This window comes from Ursus americanus, chromosome 9 (genome assembly GCF_024610735.1).
Source record: "Ursus americanus isolate L20-20 chromosome 9, mUrsAme1.1.p, whole genome shotgun sequence".
NCBI lineage: Eukaryota > Metazoa > Chordata > Mammalia > Carnivora > Ursidae > Ursus > Ursus americanus.
The window spans coordinates 37,946,336-37,968,652 of record NC_142135.1 but is presented as its reverse complement, the minus strand read 5'-3'; the positions used below and the strand labels follow the sequence as shown (position 1 = coordinate 37,968,652).

General features: G+C 47.8%; 1 protein-coding gene across 1 annotated transcript; it reads right to left on the bottom strand.

The window, feature by feature from the left end:
- Window positions 1–15,530: 15,530 nt before the first annotated feature.
- TSPYL5 (TSPY like 5) lies at window positions 15,531–19,979 on the bottom strand. The gene is made up of 2 exons (XM_045805897.2): window positions 17,659–19,979; window positions 15,531–16,408 (listed from the first exon to the last, which is right to left on the bottom strand). The coding sequence occupies exon 1, from the start codon at window positions 19,849–19,851 to the stop codon at window positions 18,604–18,606; it is 1,248 nt and encodes a 415-aa protein (XP_045661853.1). The 5' UTR covers window positions 19,852–19,979; the 3' UTR covers window positions 15,531–16,408; window positions 17,659–18,603.
- Window positions 19,980–22,317: the final 2,338 nt, after the last annotated feature.

Here is a 22,317-nt window from a genome sequence, read left to right as displayed (position 1 = left end):
GCATCCAGAATGCTCCCCAGAATGCTTGGAGGCCTTGCTTCAGTAACCTTGCTGTCAGTGCACACTGCCCCCAGACTCCCCGCTGTGGCCCACTACCCCTGTGGCAGCCCATGGGGGGGCAGTGCTGGGCTTGGAGCCGTGAATCTACTGCCTCAGAGAGGACAGGGTTCAGCTACAAGAAACAGGAACCCAAAGCAGTGGTGGCTTAACCAGCGCTCCTTCACACATAAAAACACCGAGCAAACCCATCCAGGACCGGTAGTATGGCGACTCCGCAGGATCCTTCCAGCTCACAGCTCCATCATCCCTGGGACGCAGGTCACATCTGCGTGACAGGTGGCAGGACAGAGGAAGGGGTAAGGATGAGTGGAGTAAAGAGGGGGCACCGACTGACTTTAAGGAAGGTTCCTGGATCCCAAGGAACAAAATCACATCACACAATCACATCTATCTGCAAGGGATGCTGGGAAGTGGTGCCTTTCTTCTGGGGCCTCATTCCCCAGCTAACAGTTAAAGGCGCAATTCTGGCAAACAAGGGAAACAGATATTGGCATAACACAGCAGACCCCAACCCATCTGGGGTTTCAGTTCGACACTTGTCACTTCCTGGTAAGCGAATCCATTACTTCACCTTACTTAGAACTCACAAAAATGTTATGAAATAGGCAGTCTTTCAGGGTAGATTTGTTATTTGCTATTCCACTGCTTTCAAAGACATTTAGATCTGGTGAGATCTGTTGAACAATCTTACAAGTTTGGGTTTGCAGAGCACCTGGGTGGCTCAGTCAGTTAAGCTTCGGCTCAGGTCCTGATCTCAGCGTCTTAGGATCAAGCCCCCCATAAGGGCTTCAAGCTCAGCAGGGAGTCTGTCTCTCCCTCTCCCTCCGCCTCTGCCCCTCTCCCCCTCTCAAATAAGTAAATAAAATCTTTTCCAAAAGTTTGGGTTTGGATTAGGAGGAGCAAGGAGTGGGGAAAGCCAAATCTGCAAATAGAGGGAGAAGACTTTGGAACTCTGAGCAACCTTGAAGGACAAGAGTGAAGAGATGGGAGTAGAAAGAACTAGAAAAAAGACAAGAAGCTGCTTGTTCAGTGTCCCAGATCATCTGTAAAGTATATCAGACTTACAAAGTGCTCGCTAAGAGTGGATTTTTGTGGAAAGTGCTGAAGGCCCCTGAGTTTCGAGTGTGGGCTCTGGTGCAAGTCAGAAGCTGGGTCAGAGGAGTCCACAGAGCATAATCCCACTTCTGGAGAAGCATTAGGAGTTTCATAAACCACGGCCTATGGTCTGAGTCTAAGGCATCAATTTCAAAATCATGTTGTACGTGACTGGGGGCGGGGGGCAGGAGGGGTCCTGAGCCTTTATCTACAGGAAACATGATTATCACTGTACTAAAAATCAAGAAATTGGCCCTCAGAGAACTCAAGCTGCTGTCACACAGCCAGTAAGTCTTGGTGCCAAGATTCAAATCCACTTCTGTCTTGTTGCAAGGCCAGTGCTCCCAGGCAGTACTCCTACCGTCCCTGTCCCTTTCCCCACTCCCCACTAGCACCCTGCCTCGTCCCACACATGCTTTGCCATTCTCACACAGCCAAGCATGGCTTTCTCTCCAGACCCAAGCACAATAGAGGGGCGAGCTGCCAGCCCGCAGTAGAGTGCCGCTGGGGTAAGAGGCATGGGGTCCAGCAGACAGGTCCCATGGGCGCCTCCTGTGGCTTCACCCTTCATTTCAGCCTCCAGTGGGCCCCTTGCCTTTCCTGCCCACAGCTGTCCCCTCCCATGCAGGCCGAAAGGAAATCCTCCCCCACCCCCCACCCTGAAAAGAGGCAGGTGGAAAGCAGCAGCACCTTCCTTCAAAGGCAAAGGGAGCTGCTGGCAGATGCCCAGGACTGATGTGCAGCCCCGGAGCAATGGGGCTGAGAGCAAGGGCTCCGTGGGAGGGAGGGGCTCCCAAACAGGAGACAGGGAGGGCTCTGCGCTGCCAGGACTGCAGTCCCCAAGAGGGGCCGCCCTGGCTGAGTCCTCATCTTCGAATAAACAACGTTGCTGCACTGCCCAAGGCCAGGCTGTGGAGCCGGGAGCTGCCAACATCTCCATTAGAAAGCCTTCATTTGGGGGGATGAAAATGTCGCTTTCAGAGTTTATCCTGGGTTGAGATTTTTCAGTGTCCTCTTGGGAGCCAGTTTTTAATTTTCATTGATTTAGATTCTCCAGGGATGAAGAAGTCCCCCTCCTCACCTTCCCCCCAACACATATCCTTCCAAAATAACCAAAACAAAACCCCCAGTTGTTTAAAATGGTTTTGCTTGTTTCAGACTTTTTTCCCCTTCTGTGCTATGGAAATCAGAATAAAGCTCAAGAGAACAAATAGTTTCTTTAGGCTGGGCCGGAGCCTAGAGTGCTTCATGATTTAGAAGTGTGTGTAGGGGCAGGGGTGGAGGGTGGGGGATGACCTCACAGCGGCCCTCATGCAGGGCAGGAAAACAGGACACAAACCCTGTCCGAGCCATGGGGCAGGCTGAGCATCCCCCAGAGGGCTAAAGAGACCTCCGGGGGTCATCTTGTAATTCCGTTCTTCAGTCCACACCAAGTAACCCAGCATAAGGAAGAAGAGACTTCTCCACTGAAGGCCTCAGTCCGGAGGCCTGGGCTTCCTCCACTGGCCCGCATCCTCCCTATCGCTTCATCAGCCTGTCCTCCCACGCCGGTCCTCGCACAGCTGGCTCAAGTACAGAGCGACGCTGGAGCACAGATGATGGAAACAGAGGCGTTCGAAGGTCCAAGATATTCCGTGCAGTCTCCTGGGTCTCCCGCCTTGGGACAAGAAAGGCTCCCCTTTCTGGGTGGTCTCTGCCTCCTCTACCCCAAACCCTCACCCTTAGAGCCAAGCTTCCCTGCTTCCTGCTTCTCACTCTGGCCCAAGGCTGAGCATCTCCTCCACACTCGGTCTGATGGCCGAAGGAGGACGTGTTTTCCCCGCTTGGCTCCCAGGCCCAAGTCCTTGGACTCCAGGGTGAAATTATCTAGACACTCACCTACCACAACCTAATTAGCCCTGCCCCTTCTATGTCCTGCCTCCTTTTCTCTTAGTCTCACATTCCTCACCACAGCCCAGCCTAGAGGGAAGGACACAGAACCCATCACTACCACCAAGGAGTGAGCTCATCTCTTTCTCCAACTGATGTTCTTATAATAAGTTTCTGTGGACCATTTCACATGAGCAACCTTCCCCACGTTGTCAGAAATTCCCTCGACTTCTGTTCTGCTCTTTGTCCTAAGGTAAATCCTGCCATCTCTCCGAGCCTCAGGGACTTCATCTGTGTGGCCAGTCTTATGTGCTTCTGTTAACGGGCACCGTCCAGTGTTGGAAGACACCCGCCCACCTGTGTGTCCCTCTGCCACCCACACTCACAAGGGGTGACTCATGTGCTCATCCCCAGAGGAACAGACTGCTGCGGAGAGAAGAGGGAGTTATAGAAATGTAAGCCCTGGAATGGGAGCCAAGAGGAGGAATGAAGGGCAGGCCTGGGAAAGGAGGAGTAAAAACTCCCAAACCTCTCTGAGGTACGTGGAAAGTCACGTGACTCCCAGGAAATCCCAGAATCCCATCCCTAGATTCTCTGAGGGACTAGTCAGTATCACCTGGCTCCCAGCAGCCTCAGGTGAAAGGCCCCACACCCTGAAGGAGCCCTTTCTATATGTCACTAGTAGCTGCTGGCCCCGTTCCTCCCAGCTTCACGTGCCCACAGTTAGCAGTCGCTGCCTGGATTATCTGTAGCCAAGAGACACGCCAGACAATACAGGGGAAAAAAACCCAAAACCTTGAGTGAATAATAATAATAATAATAATAATAACAACAACAACAAGGCTTACTGCCTTGACAGCTTAAAGCATAATGGGTTATAGGTCACATTCAAGCTGTGACCAAATTTCTATAGTATAAAGACTGTCATACCATGAAGAAAGGCGAGATAAGGAGTTGTTGGCGCTTGATCCTCATAAACGAGTTTTTTTATTCCTGCCCTTCCCACTTCCTTATTAATGAGGATGACCTGGGAATGAACTGCCATTCAGGGCATCTGTCGGTTTTGCTGCCCAGCATCCATCCCTCTTTCTCTGGTATTGATACCATAATTTATTTTCATCTGGAAAAAAAAAATCATCCCTCTCTATTGCCAGTCCTTGTAGCTTGGGTGGGACTGACCCCATTCCAGGTTCCAGGGCTGGACACTAACCCAATTCTTAGCAAGTGATTCAAGTGTACATAATGACCAATGAACCAAAAGATGCCATCTCAGGACTTTTCGGGTTTTTTTTGAAGAGGACGACAAGGAGGGGAGAAGTGGAAGGGAAGAAACACCATTTTCTTCATTAGGGTTGCTGAAAGGGTGACATTTGTGGGGCTAGTGCACCAGGCTTGCCACTAGAAGGGGAAAACCTGCCTGAGAATGAAGTTAATACAGAGGAAAGAAAAGCTGAGAGGTAAAGAAAAACATCTTTTGAGTCCCTGGATCAAGCCCTATCTGAAGCCCAGATTGCCTGTGGACTTTTCAGTTGTACATGCTGAAACAATTTTTTTATTCTATTAATTTGAGTCTTGTTTTTAGATTTCCACCTAACTCAGAACTTTTGTCTCTATTTTACAGATTAAAAACAACAACAACAACAAACTGGAGCTTAGAGAAGCTAACCACCCACCAAAGTGGCACATACTAATTAGTAACTAATTAGTTTGGCTATGAACCCAGATATGCCTGATTCCAAGTCTTAACTACTGTACCGTACAACCTCCCATTATATACCTTTCCCCCAACTCTCTGGCCCCTGACCTAACTGGTAAACATTTAGCAATTAACCGTTCCGCAACATTTGACATCATCACCAAGTACGCAAAGCCAGGGACTCCAGTCAGCCTTGCTTAGACCGCAGCCCATACCTACGGCTCTTTCTTGGTTCCACTGAAGTTCCAGTTTTGGTTTTGAAGACCTTCAAATGTGGCCCTGAAGGCAGCCATAAGATAAGCATGTTCTGCAATCTGCATCTTACCCTTTTTCTTTAGCCAAGAAAGCCACATTTTCCTCAATTGCTCACTGGCCCAGAAGCTACTGGAGCGCTCAGAGGCAGAGAACTACCCATAGAGGACTGTTTGGCAGAAACATCTCTCTTTAGATTGGCGCAGATCACCATGGCTTCAGCTCTACTAGGGCAGGGGAGCATTTAAAGTATCCAGCAGGGTGCGGTGAAGTAGCAAAGCACTTTCCGCCCATTCTTATTAGAACAGTCCCTGAAAAGGGAGACGCCGGTGTGATCCCAACCCCCAACCAAGAAGAGGCTGGAGAAATTAAGGTAAGCTTCTCTAAGAGAATCCTATAACAAAAGTCCAAAAATAAAAAAGGCAGGGGGGTGGGGGTGGGGAGGAGGTTGAGGGGGGCGTCTCCCAAATGGTGATCTTAGCAAAGTGCCTGGGCTGTGGGGAAAGTTGCCCAGCTGGAACTCTAGAGGAATGACAGTCCATATTCTGAGTCACCGTTTGGGGATTTTGGGTTTCAACTGATAACAACTACTCCCAACCAATTTATTATAGAATCAACACACAATTATCAGCAAAGTATGTGTTTGTGTTAATCTGTTCAAAGGATTACTCTAGGAACTGAGGCCAGATTGAGAAGATTGCCTTTAATCAGAGGCCAAATTAAAGTTTTGGCTGCTGTGGCATTTTGCTAAGCATTATTCAAATGCCTCTAATGTAAGTTGAAATGAATGTTCATGCTTAATTTGAATACTGCTTAGCTCCACAGGGAACCCTCCCCAAAAGGAAAAAAAAATCATAAAATGTCAGCCTTATACAGTAAAGCTACCAGGACTCGTACATAAGTTTATGACCAGTTCAGATCTCTTGCTGAAGCACCAAATATTTTTTCTGGGTGGCCAGCAATATCATATTTGACCTCTAAAAATAATTTCCTTGGCCCAGAATATCCTCAAATCATTGAAAAATTTATGCATTTTCTTTGGAAGGAAATAACAAAAACCAGCAGAGGATACAAAAATAAATCCCGCTGGTTGAAAAGAGTCTAAAATGCTTCCATCCAGTCATGAGTAAAACAAAGAAACTCACAAAATACTTTCGAGAAGGATCTGTTGAATTGCCCTCTGACCCAGAGACCATTTGATCATATGCTGGCTTTTGTGAAACTTTTGTTTCATGCTTTGAATTGTTCACTGTATTTAACTCCTCCCCCAGTTAGATTATAAAGCACGCACAAGCCTATATCCTATAGTTCTTTCAACCCACCATGGTGCCTAATACCAGAGATCAGAAAGGGAAGGAAACAAGCCTGCTGTCTAAATCTGTGAAGAGATAGTAAATGTCTTCAGTTCTCTCAAGTATTTTGTCCTGGCTATGGCAGCCACAGAGCCCTCGGAGCCCTCGGCCTTATTATCACGTGGCAAGTGCCGACCCCACAGCCATGCTCCCGTCTTCCTTGCAGGCAATGTGCCCAACCCGGGGAACTAGTCCTGGTTAATCTGCGGGAGTCATAGCAGTAATGTCCCCTTTGCCAGGAATTGGTCTAAGGGAGGATCGATCGATCTATCTATCTATCTATCTATCATCTATCATCTGTCCAATCTATGACTCATGTCTGGCCAATGAAATGTAAAGGAAAGTGCAGTAGAGACTTCAGGAAATATCTTCTTCCCTGGTTGTACTGGAGAAGCCCCTCTGGCCTGTTTTGCTACTTTTCTGTTTTGGACACCGTCTCTGAGAATACGATGCCTGGAACTAAAGCAGCCATCTTGGGAACATGACACAAGTTTGAGGACAAAAAGTCCTTGCTACGTGTATGCCAAGATGTTAGAAGAGAAGGCCTGGAAAGATGGAAAGAGTCTGGGGACTTGATAAAACAACTAAACAGCTAAACTCACCATGGGACCACTTGCTTCCAAATTCTTTATTATGGCAACAATAACTGCCCTTACTCTTGGTCCCCATTAGTCAGGGTTTCTGCTACTTGCAGCTGAAAGCCTTCTATTTGATTCGTATCACACTCATCAAAATTAGTTGTAACCATGTCTCCCTTCTTCTTCTAGGAGGGAGAATTATGGTAAAATGAAAAGGACAGAAGTTTTGGAGCCAAAGAATTCTGACTGAGAAAGTTTCTTAACTTGCAGAGTGTCAGTATTATTAACTGTAAAATGTAGATAATAACGGAGCCTTCATAAGCTTATTATAAAAAATAATAATAAATAAATAAACACAAACAAAAGCTGGTGAAAATGTTCCATGTGTTACAGTCTAGCATGTAGGAGGTGTCTTTCTTTCCCTCCCCACGGTCCCTGTGTGGAGTAGAAGGTTCAGTGAGTTTTTTGGGAATAAGGAAATACCCCTATGGAATGTCAAGAAAGAATGACTTGTCACCATCGTTCTTATTTGGAGACCAGAGAAGAGATAGGGACAGCTGCCTATGTGGGAGGCTGAAGCTCAAAGAACAGTTTATGACCTGCAGGCCTCTCTGTGTTGCCTCTACACAAACAAATCCCCTCATCTAGTAGTTGCGATGGCCTTTTGTTGAGCCTGGTGCCTTCTGTGACTCAGCCTCCCTGTCACACCATCTGCTCAGGGCCTTAATAGAGGCCTACTCCTTCTGAGCTGCTTCAAGCCAAGAGAGTCTGTTTCCCACAAGCTACCCACAGCTGGGAGTCTTCAAAATATGGACTCCACCGCTCCGTGGGCAGGGATCCGAGTGAGCACACATGCCCTGGCAGCCTCTGGACACTGTGGGCCTGTGGACAAGCAGCATGCAGTCTACAGGTCTACAGGCTATATTCCAAAGCTAGCTTGTTGGCCACTCTTATGCCCTCCCTGGGCACACATGCAGATGTGGCCCCCCATACACACGCACACACACACATGCTCCCACTCCCTGGTGAGTGGGCACAGTGATACCTACCCCCCAAAGAGCTTGAAGTCTATCTTCAGCCACACACCCTCCTCCCTCTTCTGAAGGCAGGAGACAATGTTAGTCCCACTCACCAACTCAGCTGCAAACCCCAGCCTGAGAGGCAGGGCAGAACAGTGGTCAGGGCGCTCCACTCCCAGCTCCAGGAATTACAACTGACATAACATCAAACAAGTTACCGAAACTCTCTTGGGCTCTTTCCCTCATCTGGAAAATGAGGATAATAATAGAATTGTTGTGATGATGTGTTTACGTGTGCCTAGCACTGTGCCCAGCATATGGTATGTGCTCCACAAAATGGATTCTTCGAGTCTCAATGCACACTTAGGAAGAGACAGCTTCTGCCATAGGACAACTCCAAGATATGGCCCATCCAAACTGCCGTCTTCATAGACCATGGCTCGTAAGACTAACGCTTCCACCAGACCAAAATATTTGTCCATGTGTATGTACCCGGACTCAAGGGAGTCAACAATGAACAAAGATCCTCGAGAGTTTATAGTAGAGAGGAAGAAACAAACTCATAAATTGTGACAAATCCTGTGAAAGAAGAGGAACTGCGAGAACGAATAGAGTGAATAGTGGAGGTGGGAGTACCGTTTTATCAGGGAGTCAGAGAAGGCCTCTTGCTGAGGGAATGCCGCGTAAATGGGTGGGAGCACAGTGTCCCCCACATCAGTGCTAGCTACATGAATAAATGTTCCATAAGCCAGTGGTGGCACTGACAGAGAGCTGGGGCCTCAGGGCAGACCTGAACAGCTCTCTCCACGACACAGCAAGGCCCTACACCCTCACTTCCTGAGGAACAGTCTGTTCTGTGAGCGTAATCTTCTCCAGAATGTTACTAGGTTGCAAAGGCCTTGTCTCGTACCTTTCTCCCCCTAAGTGTTCTGAATTTTCTCATGAAGTGTCTGGTGCCACACCGCCAGGTAAACAACAGCGGGCTTTGATGACCATGTTTGCCCAACGATCCTGGACTTAGGCTATTTCCTACTGAAGCTTAAGCCAACTTTCTGCTAGATCCTTCACTGGGTTCCAGTCTGCTGCTTTCACTTGTCCAGCTTGCTTTTCAGTGATATCCCTCTTTTACAGATCGTCTTTGTTCTAACCCAATTTTTTTAAGTCCTTTGAATTCATGGGACCTCTTAGGAGAGCCCACACTATGTGTACATACCCATATATAAAGAGAGAAAGGGGTGTCTGGGTGGCTCAGTCAGTTAAATGTCTGCCTTCAGCTCAGGTCATGATCCCAGGGTCCTGGGATCGAGTCCCACATCGGGCTCCCTGCTCAGTGGGGAGTCTGCTTCTCCCTCTCCTGTTCCCCCTGTCTGTGCTGTCAAATAAATAAATAAAATCTTTAAAAAAAAAAAAAAGAGTGATAAAAAGTCATTGGCAGAATCACATCAGCTTCTCCTTTTCTTGCTTTTGATTACAGACTCATGTGTGGAACATTACTCAAGCACACCATACGTGGTACATTTCCAACATTATTCTTTTGCTTCACGTGGTACATTTCCAACATTATTCTTTTGCTTCCCTGCTCACTTCCATTTTCCTACTTGATTTCCAATATGCTGCAAGAGTAATTTGGTACCACTAAGTTTTTTGCCTGAGGCTTTGTACCGGTGATAGTCCCACCTACCTTTAACCTATTTGTATTAAGCTCATGCTTCTCCTTCACTTGAAATTAGTCCCAATCTCTGCTTCTGGGCACTTCCAGCCTCTCTGTAGTTTGTCACTGACGCCTTAAGGAATCTTTAGGGGCCATTCATTTGCTCACTTGTTCAGTGGCTTCGTGAGCACCTACTATGCATAAATCCTTGAACTATGAGATTACAAAAATGATTAGGACATACTACTTGTCATTATTATTCTGTGGCCTCAAGGATCCCACAGTCTCTGATAAACAGACAAGAACAAGTCACCATGTTAGGTACTGTAAATTGAAGTGTGGACAAAATATTGTGGAAATAAAGAGGAGGGAGAGAATAATTCAGATTAAAAACTACGACCCAGTATAAGAATGTCTGAGCCATATCTGAGAAGGGCTGCAAGCACTTTCTTCCTACACAAACAGCTCGTGCAAACATTCAGGGTGTGAAAGAGCACAGTGGGCATCCAGGGACCCGGAAGTGATTCACACTGACTCACACTGGCTGCAGCACAGCACATGGGGGGCAATGGGAGAAAATCAGGGACAAGGACAAGAGGAGTCTGGTAAAAGTTCATAGCAAAATGCGGGTCAGTTGAGTAGCCAACAGAAAAAATGACGGTAATTGATCATAAAACGTTAAATAAGTAAAACCCCACAAGTCACAGTGATAATAAAGAGAAGAAAAACATGCCCTTATTTGAAACCACTAGAGGCAATTATTATACCAACTTCTGATTCTGAAACTAGATAATAAAAGGAATAAATGAAGCATTTACACTGCCTTTCAGAAGGAAGTATAGTTCATTGCTAGATGATGAGGGTAAGGTCTTCCTCAAAGGAAAATACCAGAGAACATATGTAAAGGAAATGCCAAGATTAGAAAGTCACTATTTTGTAACCCACAGTGAAATAACGGGTTTGGGCAAATGTCATCAATGGCTGCTAAAACCCTGGGATGAAAGTCTAAGGAAACAGTATCCTAACAGTAATTTCAGAGATTTCCTGCTAATTGGAAGAGAGAAATATGGTGATCGCCATCTTAACCAAGTGAGCCAATGAACAGCATGACAGTGGGACCAGCTGTCACTGTGCCTTCAGAAGTGACACATTGTGAAGTACCAGCCTCTTCTATGTACACTTGCCAAAGGCATTCCATCTGCATCCTCAGTTTACAAGAAATACAGGAGACAGAGGAAAAAGTTAACTGACACCAGGAAGATGCAATCAGACAAATCCGGAATTTGGGACATCCTATAAGACAACTGGCATAACTACTTCAGAAAGTCAATGTCATGGGGGGACAAAAGTGAGGGGGTTATTTTTGTTTTAAAAAGATTGAAGAGAATACCATATGAATGCCTGAACACTATTCAATCTTGATTTTAAAACTAATACTGTAAGATAATCTTGGGAACAATAGAGAAATCTAAATGTGGACTGGATACTAGATGGTGTTTGGGAATTGTGTCCTGCAGTGTGATGATGGTCTTATGTTTACGCAGGAGAAAATCCTTTTTTATGAGATGCATGCTGAGTATTTAGGGGTGAAGGGCCAAGCAACTTATTTTCAAACTGTTCGGCACAACATATACACAGAGAGACTACATATGGCACAAAGTTAAAAATCATTGAACTTAAATAGTACATGGGTAATCATTGTGCTTTGTCAAGTTTTATGTATATTGAATTTTTCATAATAAAAGAGTTTGAAATAAAAAATATGTAGGGTCAGATCATGGAAGGCCTATTATGAGCTTCTTAGGATTTTGGACCTTACTCCTGAAGGTTTTGAACAGGTGATTGACATGATCAAATTTACATTTTAGAAAGATTATTGACTTACTGCATTTGCCCAAGTAGCATTTATAAACCACATGCATCAAATGTTGAGTGAACCCTGAGCGAGGTACTACGGGAGACAGGAAAACCGAAAAGGCATTGCCTAGGGGGAAGAGCACTTATGGTGTAATGGAGGAGATGAGACACAGAACGCCAAGCACTGGTAGAGCTTTCTTGTCAAAAGAGGTGCCCAGGAGCACTGGGGCAGGGGCAGTGCACACGCATGGTGCTTCCGACTACTATGTGACGTGCGTGTCAGTGGCAGAGCCACATCGCTCCAGAAAGAAGGAGCCTGCAGGTGACTAGCATCCCCCGTCCATTCTAACCACTTGAGCTCTCCTTATTCCTTGATGGCAGCGCTATGTTTCCCTGAAATAGAGTGTAAGAGTGTGACCCATTTCTGGCCCAAGGAACCTGACTCAGGTCTCCTGAGATCCAGCAGGGACTACGGGCAGATTTTCTTCCCTGATAAAGACAGAGACATGTGAGCAGCACCTGGGTGGCTCAGTCGTTAGGCGTCTGCCTTCCACTCAGGGCGTGATCCCGGGATTCTGGGATCAAGCTCCACATCAGGCTCCTCCGCTGGGAGCCTGCCTCTTCATTTCCCACTCCCCCTGCTTGTGTTCCCTCTCTCACTGGCTGTCTCTCTCTGTCAAGAGACATGTGAGAAGATCTCCCCCTCCTCCTTCCTGCCCGCCTTTAAGTGCATTTGGGGAATCATGAGGGGAAAGCCAAGAGAAGAGGAAGCACAGGTCCGGACCAGAGCCCCAACACCATGGAGCTATTGAAGCGCCTGTAACTTCCCATCGCCAGACTTCTTGTTACAGAAGAAAAATTACCTCCTTTTTTCCAAATCATTCATCTTCAGGTATTGAAACTTTGAGCCGAACCTAACCTTAGAACAAAGCAGTTAAAGGAAGCCTCAGCCACCGCTCTGGGTCACCCAGCCCTAGCCAGCCCTGCTTCTAACCGAGCTCTGCAGGCAGGCTATAGTTCGGGATGGTCAAGAAGGTTCACACTCACAAGCCAACTCTGATGGGCTTTGACTGACCAGTGCGCTGTGCTGAGGATACTTTTTTTTTTTTTTTTTTAAGATTTTATCCATTTGAGAGCGAGAGAGCACAAGTAGGGGGAGAAGCAGAGGGAGAGAGAGAAGCAGGCTCCCTGCTCAGCAGGGAGCCCATTTGAGGGCTCGATCCCAAGACCCTGAGATCATGACCTGAGCTGAAGGCAGACACTTAACGGACTGAACCACCCAGACATCCCAGTGCTGAGGGTTCTGACACACTATGTGATGGTTTAATTACAGGTTCTGTGGAAAGAAGGGTCTAGATTCATAGTACCAGGTATCTGCTTGGGCCTCAAGTTACCATCACAAGTATGGATAGAGTTTGGAACTGGCAGACCTGAGTTTGAGTTCTGGCTCTACTGCTTACTATTTCTGTGGTTTTGGTCAAGTCATTTAACCCCTTTGAGCCGTCTTGCCGGATAGTTATTACAACTGAGATAATGTAAGTGACGGTGCTTTGTGAACCATCAAGTGTCACACAGACGGAGGCTAGTTTGTCTTTATCTGTCAAAGCTCAGCTGAGAACCAAGTTGACAGGAGGCAGGGAGAGGAGGAAGCAATTCAAGGTTTGAGCCTTAGAGAGTATGTAACTGAACACCTGACCAGAGAATGCGGATCCGGGGTCCAGAAGCACGAAGTCAGAGTTTCAGGTGAAAATGAATCAGCAGAAGTGAGTTGGGACCCTGAATGGTGAAATACGGTTGGAGAAGATTCCAAAAGCAGAAGTGAAAATGCTAAGGACAAAGAGAGATAAAAACCACAGACTGAATAGCCTGGGTTCTCTGTTTTTTTTTTTTTTTTTTTTGCTGCCCCAACCCCTGAGGGATATGGCCCACCCATCAGTAACAGTGGCTCACCGAGGCCCAGATCTCAAGGGGAGAGACGGCAGGAGTTTCCACAATTTTCAAAGGGACCAATGAGGGCAAAGTCTCCTCCTTAGGTGAGGCCACCCCGGAGCAGTGTGCCTCCCTGCCCTGTTGCAAATCGTGGAGAAGACCAGAGACAGGAAGCCCAAAGTGTAAGGATAGACAGTCCGAAGTTGATAAAAACTTTCAATAAGCTATGAGTAGTAAGACTATTTTTGTCTCCTCCCTCACCCATGGCATAATCAAACCCCCCATACTTCCAAAAAAGCCCAGCCCGTAACAAGTTTAGAAACCAAAAGAAGGCCTTTTGTAATAAAACGCAAAGTTGAGAAAAGGGCCAGGGATTCAGCCTAACAAGAATTACTCCAAAGAGCCCTCACTTCCCAGGTTATTAAAAACCTAATTGCCCTGTGAATTCTGACCTGAAGGTCAGACGATGAAGAGGCTTCCTTTAGCTCCCGTATGGGTCTAAGGCACGCGGCAGCCCTAGGCAGGAGAAGACAGATTGACTGACAGTCCCCCGGCAAAACCTGAGAGGCTGAAACCTAGGAGGGGGGCAGAATTCAAAGTTCTATTTGTTCACAGCTGTATAACCGAGACTGGCACGTACAGGAGGCAATGAAGGAAGGGGCCCATGGGGAGGGAGTGAACCCCAGATCAGAGTGAAGGCTTCGCACCTCTGAAGAAGCAAGTGTGTGAGCCGAACTGGGCAGAGAGCCCTTCCCAGGGCATAACCCCAGGGGACTCGGCACGAATCCCAAGACGAGACCTGAGCATCCGAGGCTGCTCTCTATACCTCTTTGCACGCCACGTACAGCAAGGCTCTGGGTGTTTAAATTTTTTTTTTAGTTGAAAGCATGCAAAATTGGGAGATTCTGTATAAAAATCCTGATTCCTCCCACTGCCCTTTGAAGATGTAGCCACCCTCGGCCAGCACCGCCCCCAAGGAAACAATCCGGCCCTGCAGAACAGCCACGTAGTCTCCACCTCCGTCCACGGCTCCCAGGCTCGCACGGAGGAAAGGCCACGTGAAGACAGAGAAGAGGCCCACCCACAAGCCCGGAGGGGGGCCTTCAGAGGAAACTAGTCTGCCCACACTTTGATCCGACACTTCTAGCCTCCAAAACAGAGCAAGTCAGTTTCTGTTGGTTAAGCCAGCCGGTCGGTGGTACGTCATTATGGCAGCCCTAACAAACAGATGCATATATCCTCATGAAACAAAACTGGCCTACTTTGCAAATTTAATTACCAGACTAGCCCTGAGGCATCCGACTACAAACTGCGTTTCAAACTCATTCATTCATTCAATATTTGAACACCTACTATGCTCTGAACACTGCACGTGCATTGATTCAAGCCCTTTATCATATAAACCAATTTTATTTTTTTGTCATTTAACAACCCACTTCTAATTTTTTCCAACTATTTTCTGCTGGACAGCTTTTCGTGGCCTTTTGTTGTCTGCTGCTGCTTCCCTTGATGAATAGAATTAACCTTCTTACATATGTGTTATGAACGGCATCAGAGACCCCAGTTCTCAACTCTGGCTAGACAACACAATCACGTGGGATGTTTCTAAAACACCTACACCTGGACTAACTCCTTCCCACATTCTGATTTAGTTGGCATTTGTGCAGAGCTCTGGCAGTATATTTAAGTCTCCCAGATAATTCTAATGTGCAACCAAGGCTGAGCACTGCTGCTCTAGTCTGAATGGGACTTGAACGTCACCTCCTTTGCTACTCAAAGTACAGTTCACAAACCACCAGCACTGGCATCACCTGGAATTTTGTTAGAAATTCAGAATCTCAGGTTCCAGCCTGGACAACTGAATCAGAATTCACACTTTAACAGGATTCCTCACACAATTCAGATGTACTCTACAATTTGAGAAACACTGGATTTCCACTAAAATCACCTGGAAAACTCGTTAAAAACAAGAACTACCGGGCTTCCTCCCAGAACCAAAAACAGAATTTCGATCTCTGCTAAAGGCGTGAGAATCAGAATTTTATATATTGTTATGCAGCTTGTCACACCAGGGCCTGAGACCTAGGAATCACTCTTTGAGTCCAATGTATACATCCCCTCAACTACCTAGCTCGGCTTCACCTTCCAATTCTTTTTTTAAAATAAAAAATATAACAGAGATACAGGCTTTTATTTTTCCATCATGCATGCAAGCTTACAACTATTTATACTGTTTAGGAACAAAGGAATAATTGCATTATTACCAGGGTGTCAAATTACCAGTAAGACAACCAGTAACTGATTGCTTTGGGGAGGTTATTTTCTCAGAACACAGAAACAATTTCCAAATTATACTTCCAAGACCAGTTATATTATGAGACCAGGACAAGCTGATGATATTTCTAATAGTCACACAAGTCTCCATCTTTCACAGGCAAAAAAGACTGATACTCTGGTGAAGGGTCTCAAATAAGCACCTTATCGTATCGGTCTTCAAAGGATTTACAACAGACCAGTCTCTCTCTCTCTCCTTTTGTGGATACAGGGGAAAGGGAGCATCTTTTCATCTGTTTTTGAAACTCCCTATTTATCCCGAAGACTTTCACTTCTAAGGCCCATTTCTGGAACTTCATTAGTTAACATTCAAAACAAAAAGCAGACCTGATGTGATCATGACAGTGACCCCCACCACTATCACCACCAGAAGAGAGTCCCGATCTCCCAGAGCAGTCAAGGTTGAATCGGCACAGTGTCAGATTTTCCATCAACAATACGGGTGGGGAGAGGAAGATACCAGGTTGATCATAATTGATGTAGCTAGGTGATGGGTACGCAGGGTGCAGGTACCATCCTCTCCATTTCTGTGCATGTCTGAAAATGTCCATAATAAAGAGCAAAAAGTTAAAAAAAAAAAAAAGTAAAGAAAAGAAAAAAGCAGACCTATACAGCTACATCTTCCCATTAGGCAAAAATGGGGGAAGTGGTAAGATTTTACTTATGGCAAAATAAGCAGCATAGAGCATCAATCTTCCACATACGCAAGGCCACACCTAGAACAAAAGAGAAAGCATCCAAAGTAACATTATTCTATTTTGGATTTGTTTCTGTGATTTATAAAATCCACTAATGCTGAAATAATCATCGGACAAAACTGTGGGCAAATCCTCACCTAGGCATCGTATTGGCCCAGGACCCTTTTAATTCTCCCCTCCTCACTCTGGGGAAGGTCCCGCCCCGTCCCTGCCTTCACTGAGAGATAGGCATCCTCTCCCTGAGGCTTCTCAAGCCATTTCTTCCTGCATCCCCAGGCCCCCTCCACACCAGGCTCATTCCTGCTCTGTGTTTTTGCTCCAAGTCCCCCGCCCGGCACACCCTCTCTACGAATTTGAGTCAAGGCCTCCCCAGCCCTTGGGGGACTCAGAACAAGGTCTCCCGTAAGGAAAGGGAGATTAGGGGAAGGGCAAGTGTAGTTACAGTCCTACCGCCCCACCCTTAGGGATGTGGAGGAGAAAGAGGGCCCAGCTCAGGTTTTATACTCCCTGGAAATGAGCCTTGGAGATCCAGAACAGATTCTGCCCAGCCTGTCCTCATGCCCCAGGACAGAAGCCTACTCCTAAGGGTATCTGAAGGTAGAAGTAAAGAGAGCAAAGGACTGCTGAGAGTGGAAAGCTGGAGAATGAGGGCCAGATGGCCAGAGGCTACCACAGAGGAGGAAACAATAGGAGGTACCTGGGTCTTAAGGGGCACAAAACAAGAAAGAAAAAAAAAGTTGGAACAGGAGTAAACACTAGTCCATGACACTGCTGCCTTAGGGTTTATAATTCTAACACATGTGGAGCCATGAAAAGAATTCTCAACTTGAGAATTACAGAGTGAACCCAGGAGTCGGAACCAAGGTCTGACCACAGACCCACCCAGCTTTCTGGCTTCCTCTAACCCCTGTCAGCCCAGTGTGTGAGTGTGCACAGCAAGTCCCAGCTGCCTCGCTAGCTGTATGCAGAAAACCCTAGTTTCTCAGTCGTTTTCTCTTTCTGAGCTGTGGTAATATTGAAACAAGAAAGGAAGGGAGAAGTGGAGGAAGGAGGAGGACAGGAAAGGAAGGGAGAAAAGAAGGAAGAGAGGGAGTGAAGGAAGGGCAAGTAAGGTGTAGAGGTGTGCGATGAGGTAGACACAGGCCCACAGATCAGAAGTACCTCTTCCCCAGCAACCCCACTATAGCACTCTGGTCATGTGCTAGGAAGGGATAAGTGGAGCTGACAAAGGTACCCAGATTGTACGTGGGTCCAGTCCCCACCCTCACCTGGAGCCACGGCATGATGACAGTGAGCACATGTCCACACACCTGCCCGTCAGTCTGGCAGGCAGCAGGGTTCCTGGAAGGCTAGGGAGGGTAGGTGTGTGTCTCATGCACTGGCAGGGGACCTGGATCCACAGGCAATTCTTGGGATCCTCGTTGACCAGGAGGCCAACTGGGGCCAATAGCAACCTAGACAAGTCTCAATGGCCTGACCGTGACAGGGCATGGTATAGACCTTGACGAATGTTCAACGGTAGAATGGCCCAGAGGCAAGAAGAGACACATGATGGTACAGAACACATGGCATACTGCTTCTCACCCTTAACCTCATCCACGCCCAGCAGTCAAGCGCTATTGTGCATATCCAGCAGGACAGCAGAGGCCCCTGGCCAAAGTCAGAGATCCAGTAGGTGGTGGCAACTAGGCCGGTGACCCCAGGGCTTTGGACAATCAGTTTTGGCTGATGGCCAATACCATGCGCACTAGCTTCATTCTGCAGTGGCAACAGAAAAACTGGCCATAGATGGCATGCGTGGCCAGCATGAACACAAAGCTCGGCAAGTCACTGGCCCTGAAGTAGCAGAGCTTGAGGATGCACTGGTCCTCTTGGAGGATGACTCATGAGTGTCCATGTTAAAGACGGCTGGGAAAGGCCAGAGCCAAGAACACGGTCCGGGCAATGTAGACAAAGGCAGCACACATTTGAAGCATGTGTGCTTAACATATAAACAGGAGGGGTGAGATCATTTAACATGTAACACTAATGTGAAAAAGCAAGAAGGCCACCAGGAGGCAAAAGAACATGATCATAAATACCATATTCTTGTAACTGAAGTCCAAAAGGAATACAGTGCACAGAGGCCAACATGAAGAGAACGCAGACAGCCAAACACGAGTGGTTAGCTAGGCACAGGTCCAACAGGAGGTAGTAGGGAGACTAGTGCAGGATCAGTTGGACTTGTTTGCCCCAGGCTCAGGGGTCTCCACTGGCTGCCTTGCTGGACCTTGTCTGCCCTCCTTTCCTTTCTCCGCACGGGCCCCTTCACTCATAAGGTAGTACTGCAGGGGGTTGGGCCACAGTTCTTCGTTGATTATCTCCACAATCTTGTCAGACTCAATGGAGCTGTGGTTTGCAAACCACCCAAAGAAGCTACGGCTGTTGTCGGGGTTCCCCTGGCTTAAGGACTGGAGATCATGCCCTGGGAGCCACTGGATTGGAGTAGAACGAGACACCACCTGACCCGAAGGACCACACCCATATTCCTTGATGAGCACCTTATTTTGGAAATAGGGGTTGCGCCCAAAGTAGAACTTGATTTTGTAGCCCAATCTGGCAAGGCCAAGCTCTTCCACCTCCAAGCTGTTCAAGTAGCTGAGAACCTCTTTATCTTGGTTGTTCAGAAAGGATGAGAGCTGGGGGTGGTTCTGAAAAGCTTGCCCCCAGAAACCCGGGATATTCTGGATGAGGAGGTTCCTGCGCTCTAAGTGATGCAGTCGCAACTGCCCAAACTTCCGCGACAGCCGAAGGTAGGCCCTGTCTGCCTGGGCGTTCATGGTCTCCAGCTTCAGCTGGACTGTCTCCAGCGTATCCATGCTGCCATCTGTCGCCAGGGGCCCTGACCCTGCATCCTTCTCCACCTTCTTTTCCTCTACCACAGGGAGGGAGACACTCTCCCCTGTGGCCCCCTTCTTCAGCTTCCCACCAGCTATGGCCTGAGGCCCCCTCCCCGCTGTGCCACAGGTTTCTGGGGCCTTCTTCCCGGCAGGGCCACGCCGATTTCCAACGCGGGGGCCATTTTTCGGCCTTCCCACGGTTCCCGCGGTTCCCACGAAGACAGTGTCTGCTGCTAGGCGCTCCGAGAGAGATGTGGCCTTCCCCAGGCTGGGCCTGGTCGCGGCCTGCCCGCGATCCCCCGCAGCTCGGGCCCGGAGCGCGAGGCCACAGTCCAGGGGGAGCCGGCAGGCAGCGTCCTCCCCGGGCCGACGGGACGGCGCGGGCGCAGCGGTTTCCAGGCCACCCCAACCCGCGCCAGCCTGCACCTGTGCCGCCTGGGTTTCCTCCCCGAGCCTCTGGCACTGTGGCGGGTCCGGGTCGCGGGGGGCGTCGTCAGGAGCAGCGCGGACTCGGGCTTTGCCGCGGCCTTTGCCCCGGCTTTTGGCGCGGGAGGACTTTCTACCCCTACTTCGGCCGCTCATGGTGGTAGCGGAAGCGGCTTCAAAGCCACGCTCCGACCCTGCCGCCCCTGGCGCCAGCTCGCGGCCCCCAGCTAGCGGGCCTCTCCATGGCAACCGCCGACGTCACGACTGTACGACTGTACCGTCGCGCGAGGACAGGCTGCGCGCGGCGATTGGCTCCGCCGCCGCAGCTGCGCAGGAGCCGACCCTCACCGACACCCCCCTCCTCTAGCGCACCCTACCTCACTTTGTCTGTTGGAGGGGGTGTGCTTTCCTTTCGTTGCTTCCGGTTGGTCTCAGCGTGCCCGCTGGGTCTCGTAGAACACGTCTAATTTCTCTCATACAAGACGACGTGACGACAGCCATCACGTCCATTCCCCACCCCCACCCCCACCCCCGTCATCTCCTTTCTAAACTAAACATCTCAGTTCCTTAATTACCTCTTGTGACATTTGCCACGATGAAACTGCTGTGGGCCCCTCTGTTTTCTCTTTGAAAGCCTTTGCTGAGGGATTTGCCGTGGTGCCTGAACTCCAGAGAATGAGAGGTGGGTACCATGGTGCGAGGCCACAAAGCGATTTGATAGGTGGTGGGATGTTACTAGCGATTACAAAAATAATCACCAGTATTTTGTGAGCATCATATGAACCAGGGACCTGACTACATGCTTTATATGCATCCTCTCTATAAATGAGGGAAGTGTTGTTGTCATCCCCACTTTCCAGATGAGGAAACTGTGGCTCCAGGCCCCCAAGGAATAGTCCTGAGATTACATAGTAAGGGAGAGAAGCACAGTTCAAACCCAGGCCTAGCTGACTCATAACCCCTGCTTTATAGTCACAAGTGGCGAGTCCTCCCAGGCCTGCTCCCCTGCAGATTACTGCACTAGCCCTTACGAAGGCCAGCCTTGCCTGTAAAATAGTCATTAGCAGGGCATTCTCTCTTCTACCTAGGAGCATAACCTAGATCCTCTAGCTGTCTCAGGCCAGTTTACAGGGCTGGACTTTCACTCAAGGTGTAGGACCAGGAGTGAAGGCCGCAAGTCAGAACTTCCTAATTGGAGTAAGATAGGAATGTGGTCAGAGCCTCCATAGTGGCAGTGAGGAGGCCCTAGAAACTTACTATCTCTTGTTCCTGGAGGGAGTTCTAGACCATGCTGTTACTAGCCAAGTGATAGGACCTTGAAATAGACCAGTGGTGAGACCATGACTGATAGGAAAGTGAACAAAAACCTTTTGAGGTTGTCCTTTCAGGCTCACAAGGAACAAGAAGGCCCTTGAACCCAGCTAACAGAGAGGTAAGTTCCAGGGCCCCTGGGAGCTCAACACCTCTTTACTCTTATTTGTCAATGTGTGGCTGTAGACTAGCAGCCTGGCATCACTTGGAAGCATGTTAAAAATGGAGAATTTCACACCCTGCCCCAGACCTACTAAATAAGAATTTGAATTTTAACAAGATCTCAGTTTATTTGTCTCCACATTAAAGTTGAAGTATAGGAGACCAGAGAAAAGATAAATTATTTTGATACAAGCGGGCCTTGCTTTAAGCCAGCCCAATGCAAGTGACTGCTGACTTTCTCAAAGCCTCTACAGTTTTGCAAGGCTCTGTATGATCTAGCAAGTTCCCTGCTGCCACTACCCAACTTACCTCTCTCACCTCATCTTCTTGTCTCTCCCACCCCTTTCCAACTATACTGGTCTCTTTGCTATTCTTCAGACACATTAGGTAAGCTCCTGCTTCAGGGCCTTTGCACTGGCTCCTCCTTCTGCCCTAAATACTCTTCCCCCAGTTGGGGTTGGTCATGTTGGCTGGCTCCCTACACACTTTGCTTATGTGTAACCTTTGCAGTGATCATCCTGTTTAAAATTGCCACCCATCCCATCCCTCTTACCCTGCACTACTCTTTCATTATCCCTTAGCACTTATTGCCTTCCAACATACTATACCAATTATTGATTCTGTGTATTGTTTAACTCTATCTCCTCTCCAGAATGTCAACTCCATGAGGGCAGGTATCTGTCTTTTGTTCATATGGGCCGACAACAGTGTTCATATGGGCTGACAACAGTGTCTGATAGTCATGAAATCATTCATTAATTGTTGAGTGAAAGAACCAACCAAAGTAGAGTTTTTATAAAATGGGTTTATAAATTCATTGTCTGAAATTCAGAATACCCCTGTTTTTCCCACAGAAGCAATTTTATAGGTGAAGGTTATATACACAGATCAACATATGAAAACTTATTAAACTCATAACTTAGACACAGAATTATCTTTTGATATGAGCACCAGTCAGGGACAGGTTGTAGGGGAAAATCTAGTGATAAATTTAAAAATTAAGTTAGGGGTTGGTGTGCCTTGCTGGCTCAGTTGGTAGAACATATGACTCTTGATCTCAGGGTCATGAGTTCAGGCCCCACATTGGGCTTGGGACCCACTTAAAATTATAAATAAATAAATAAATAAATAAATAAAGGCATTCCTCTT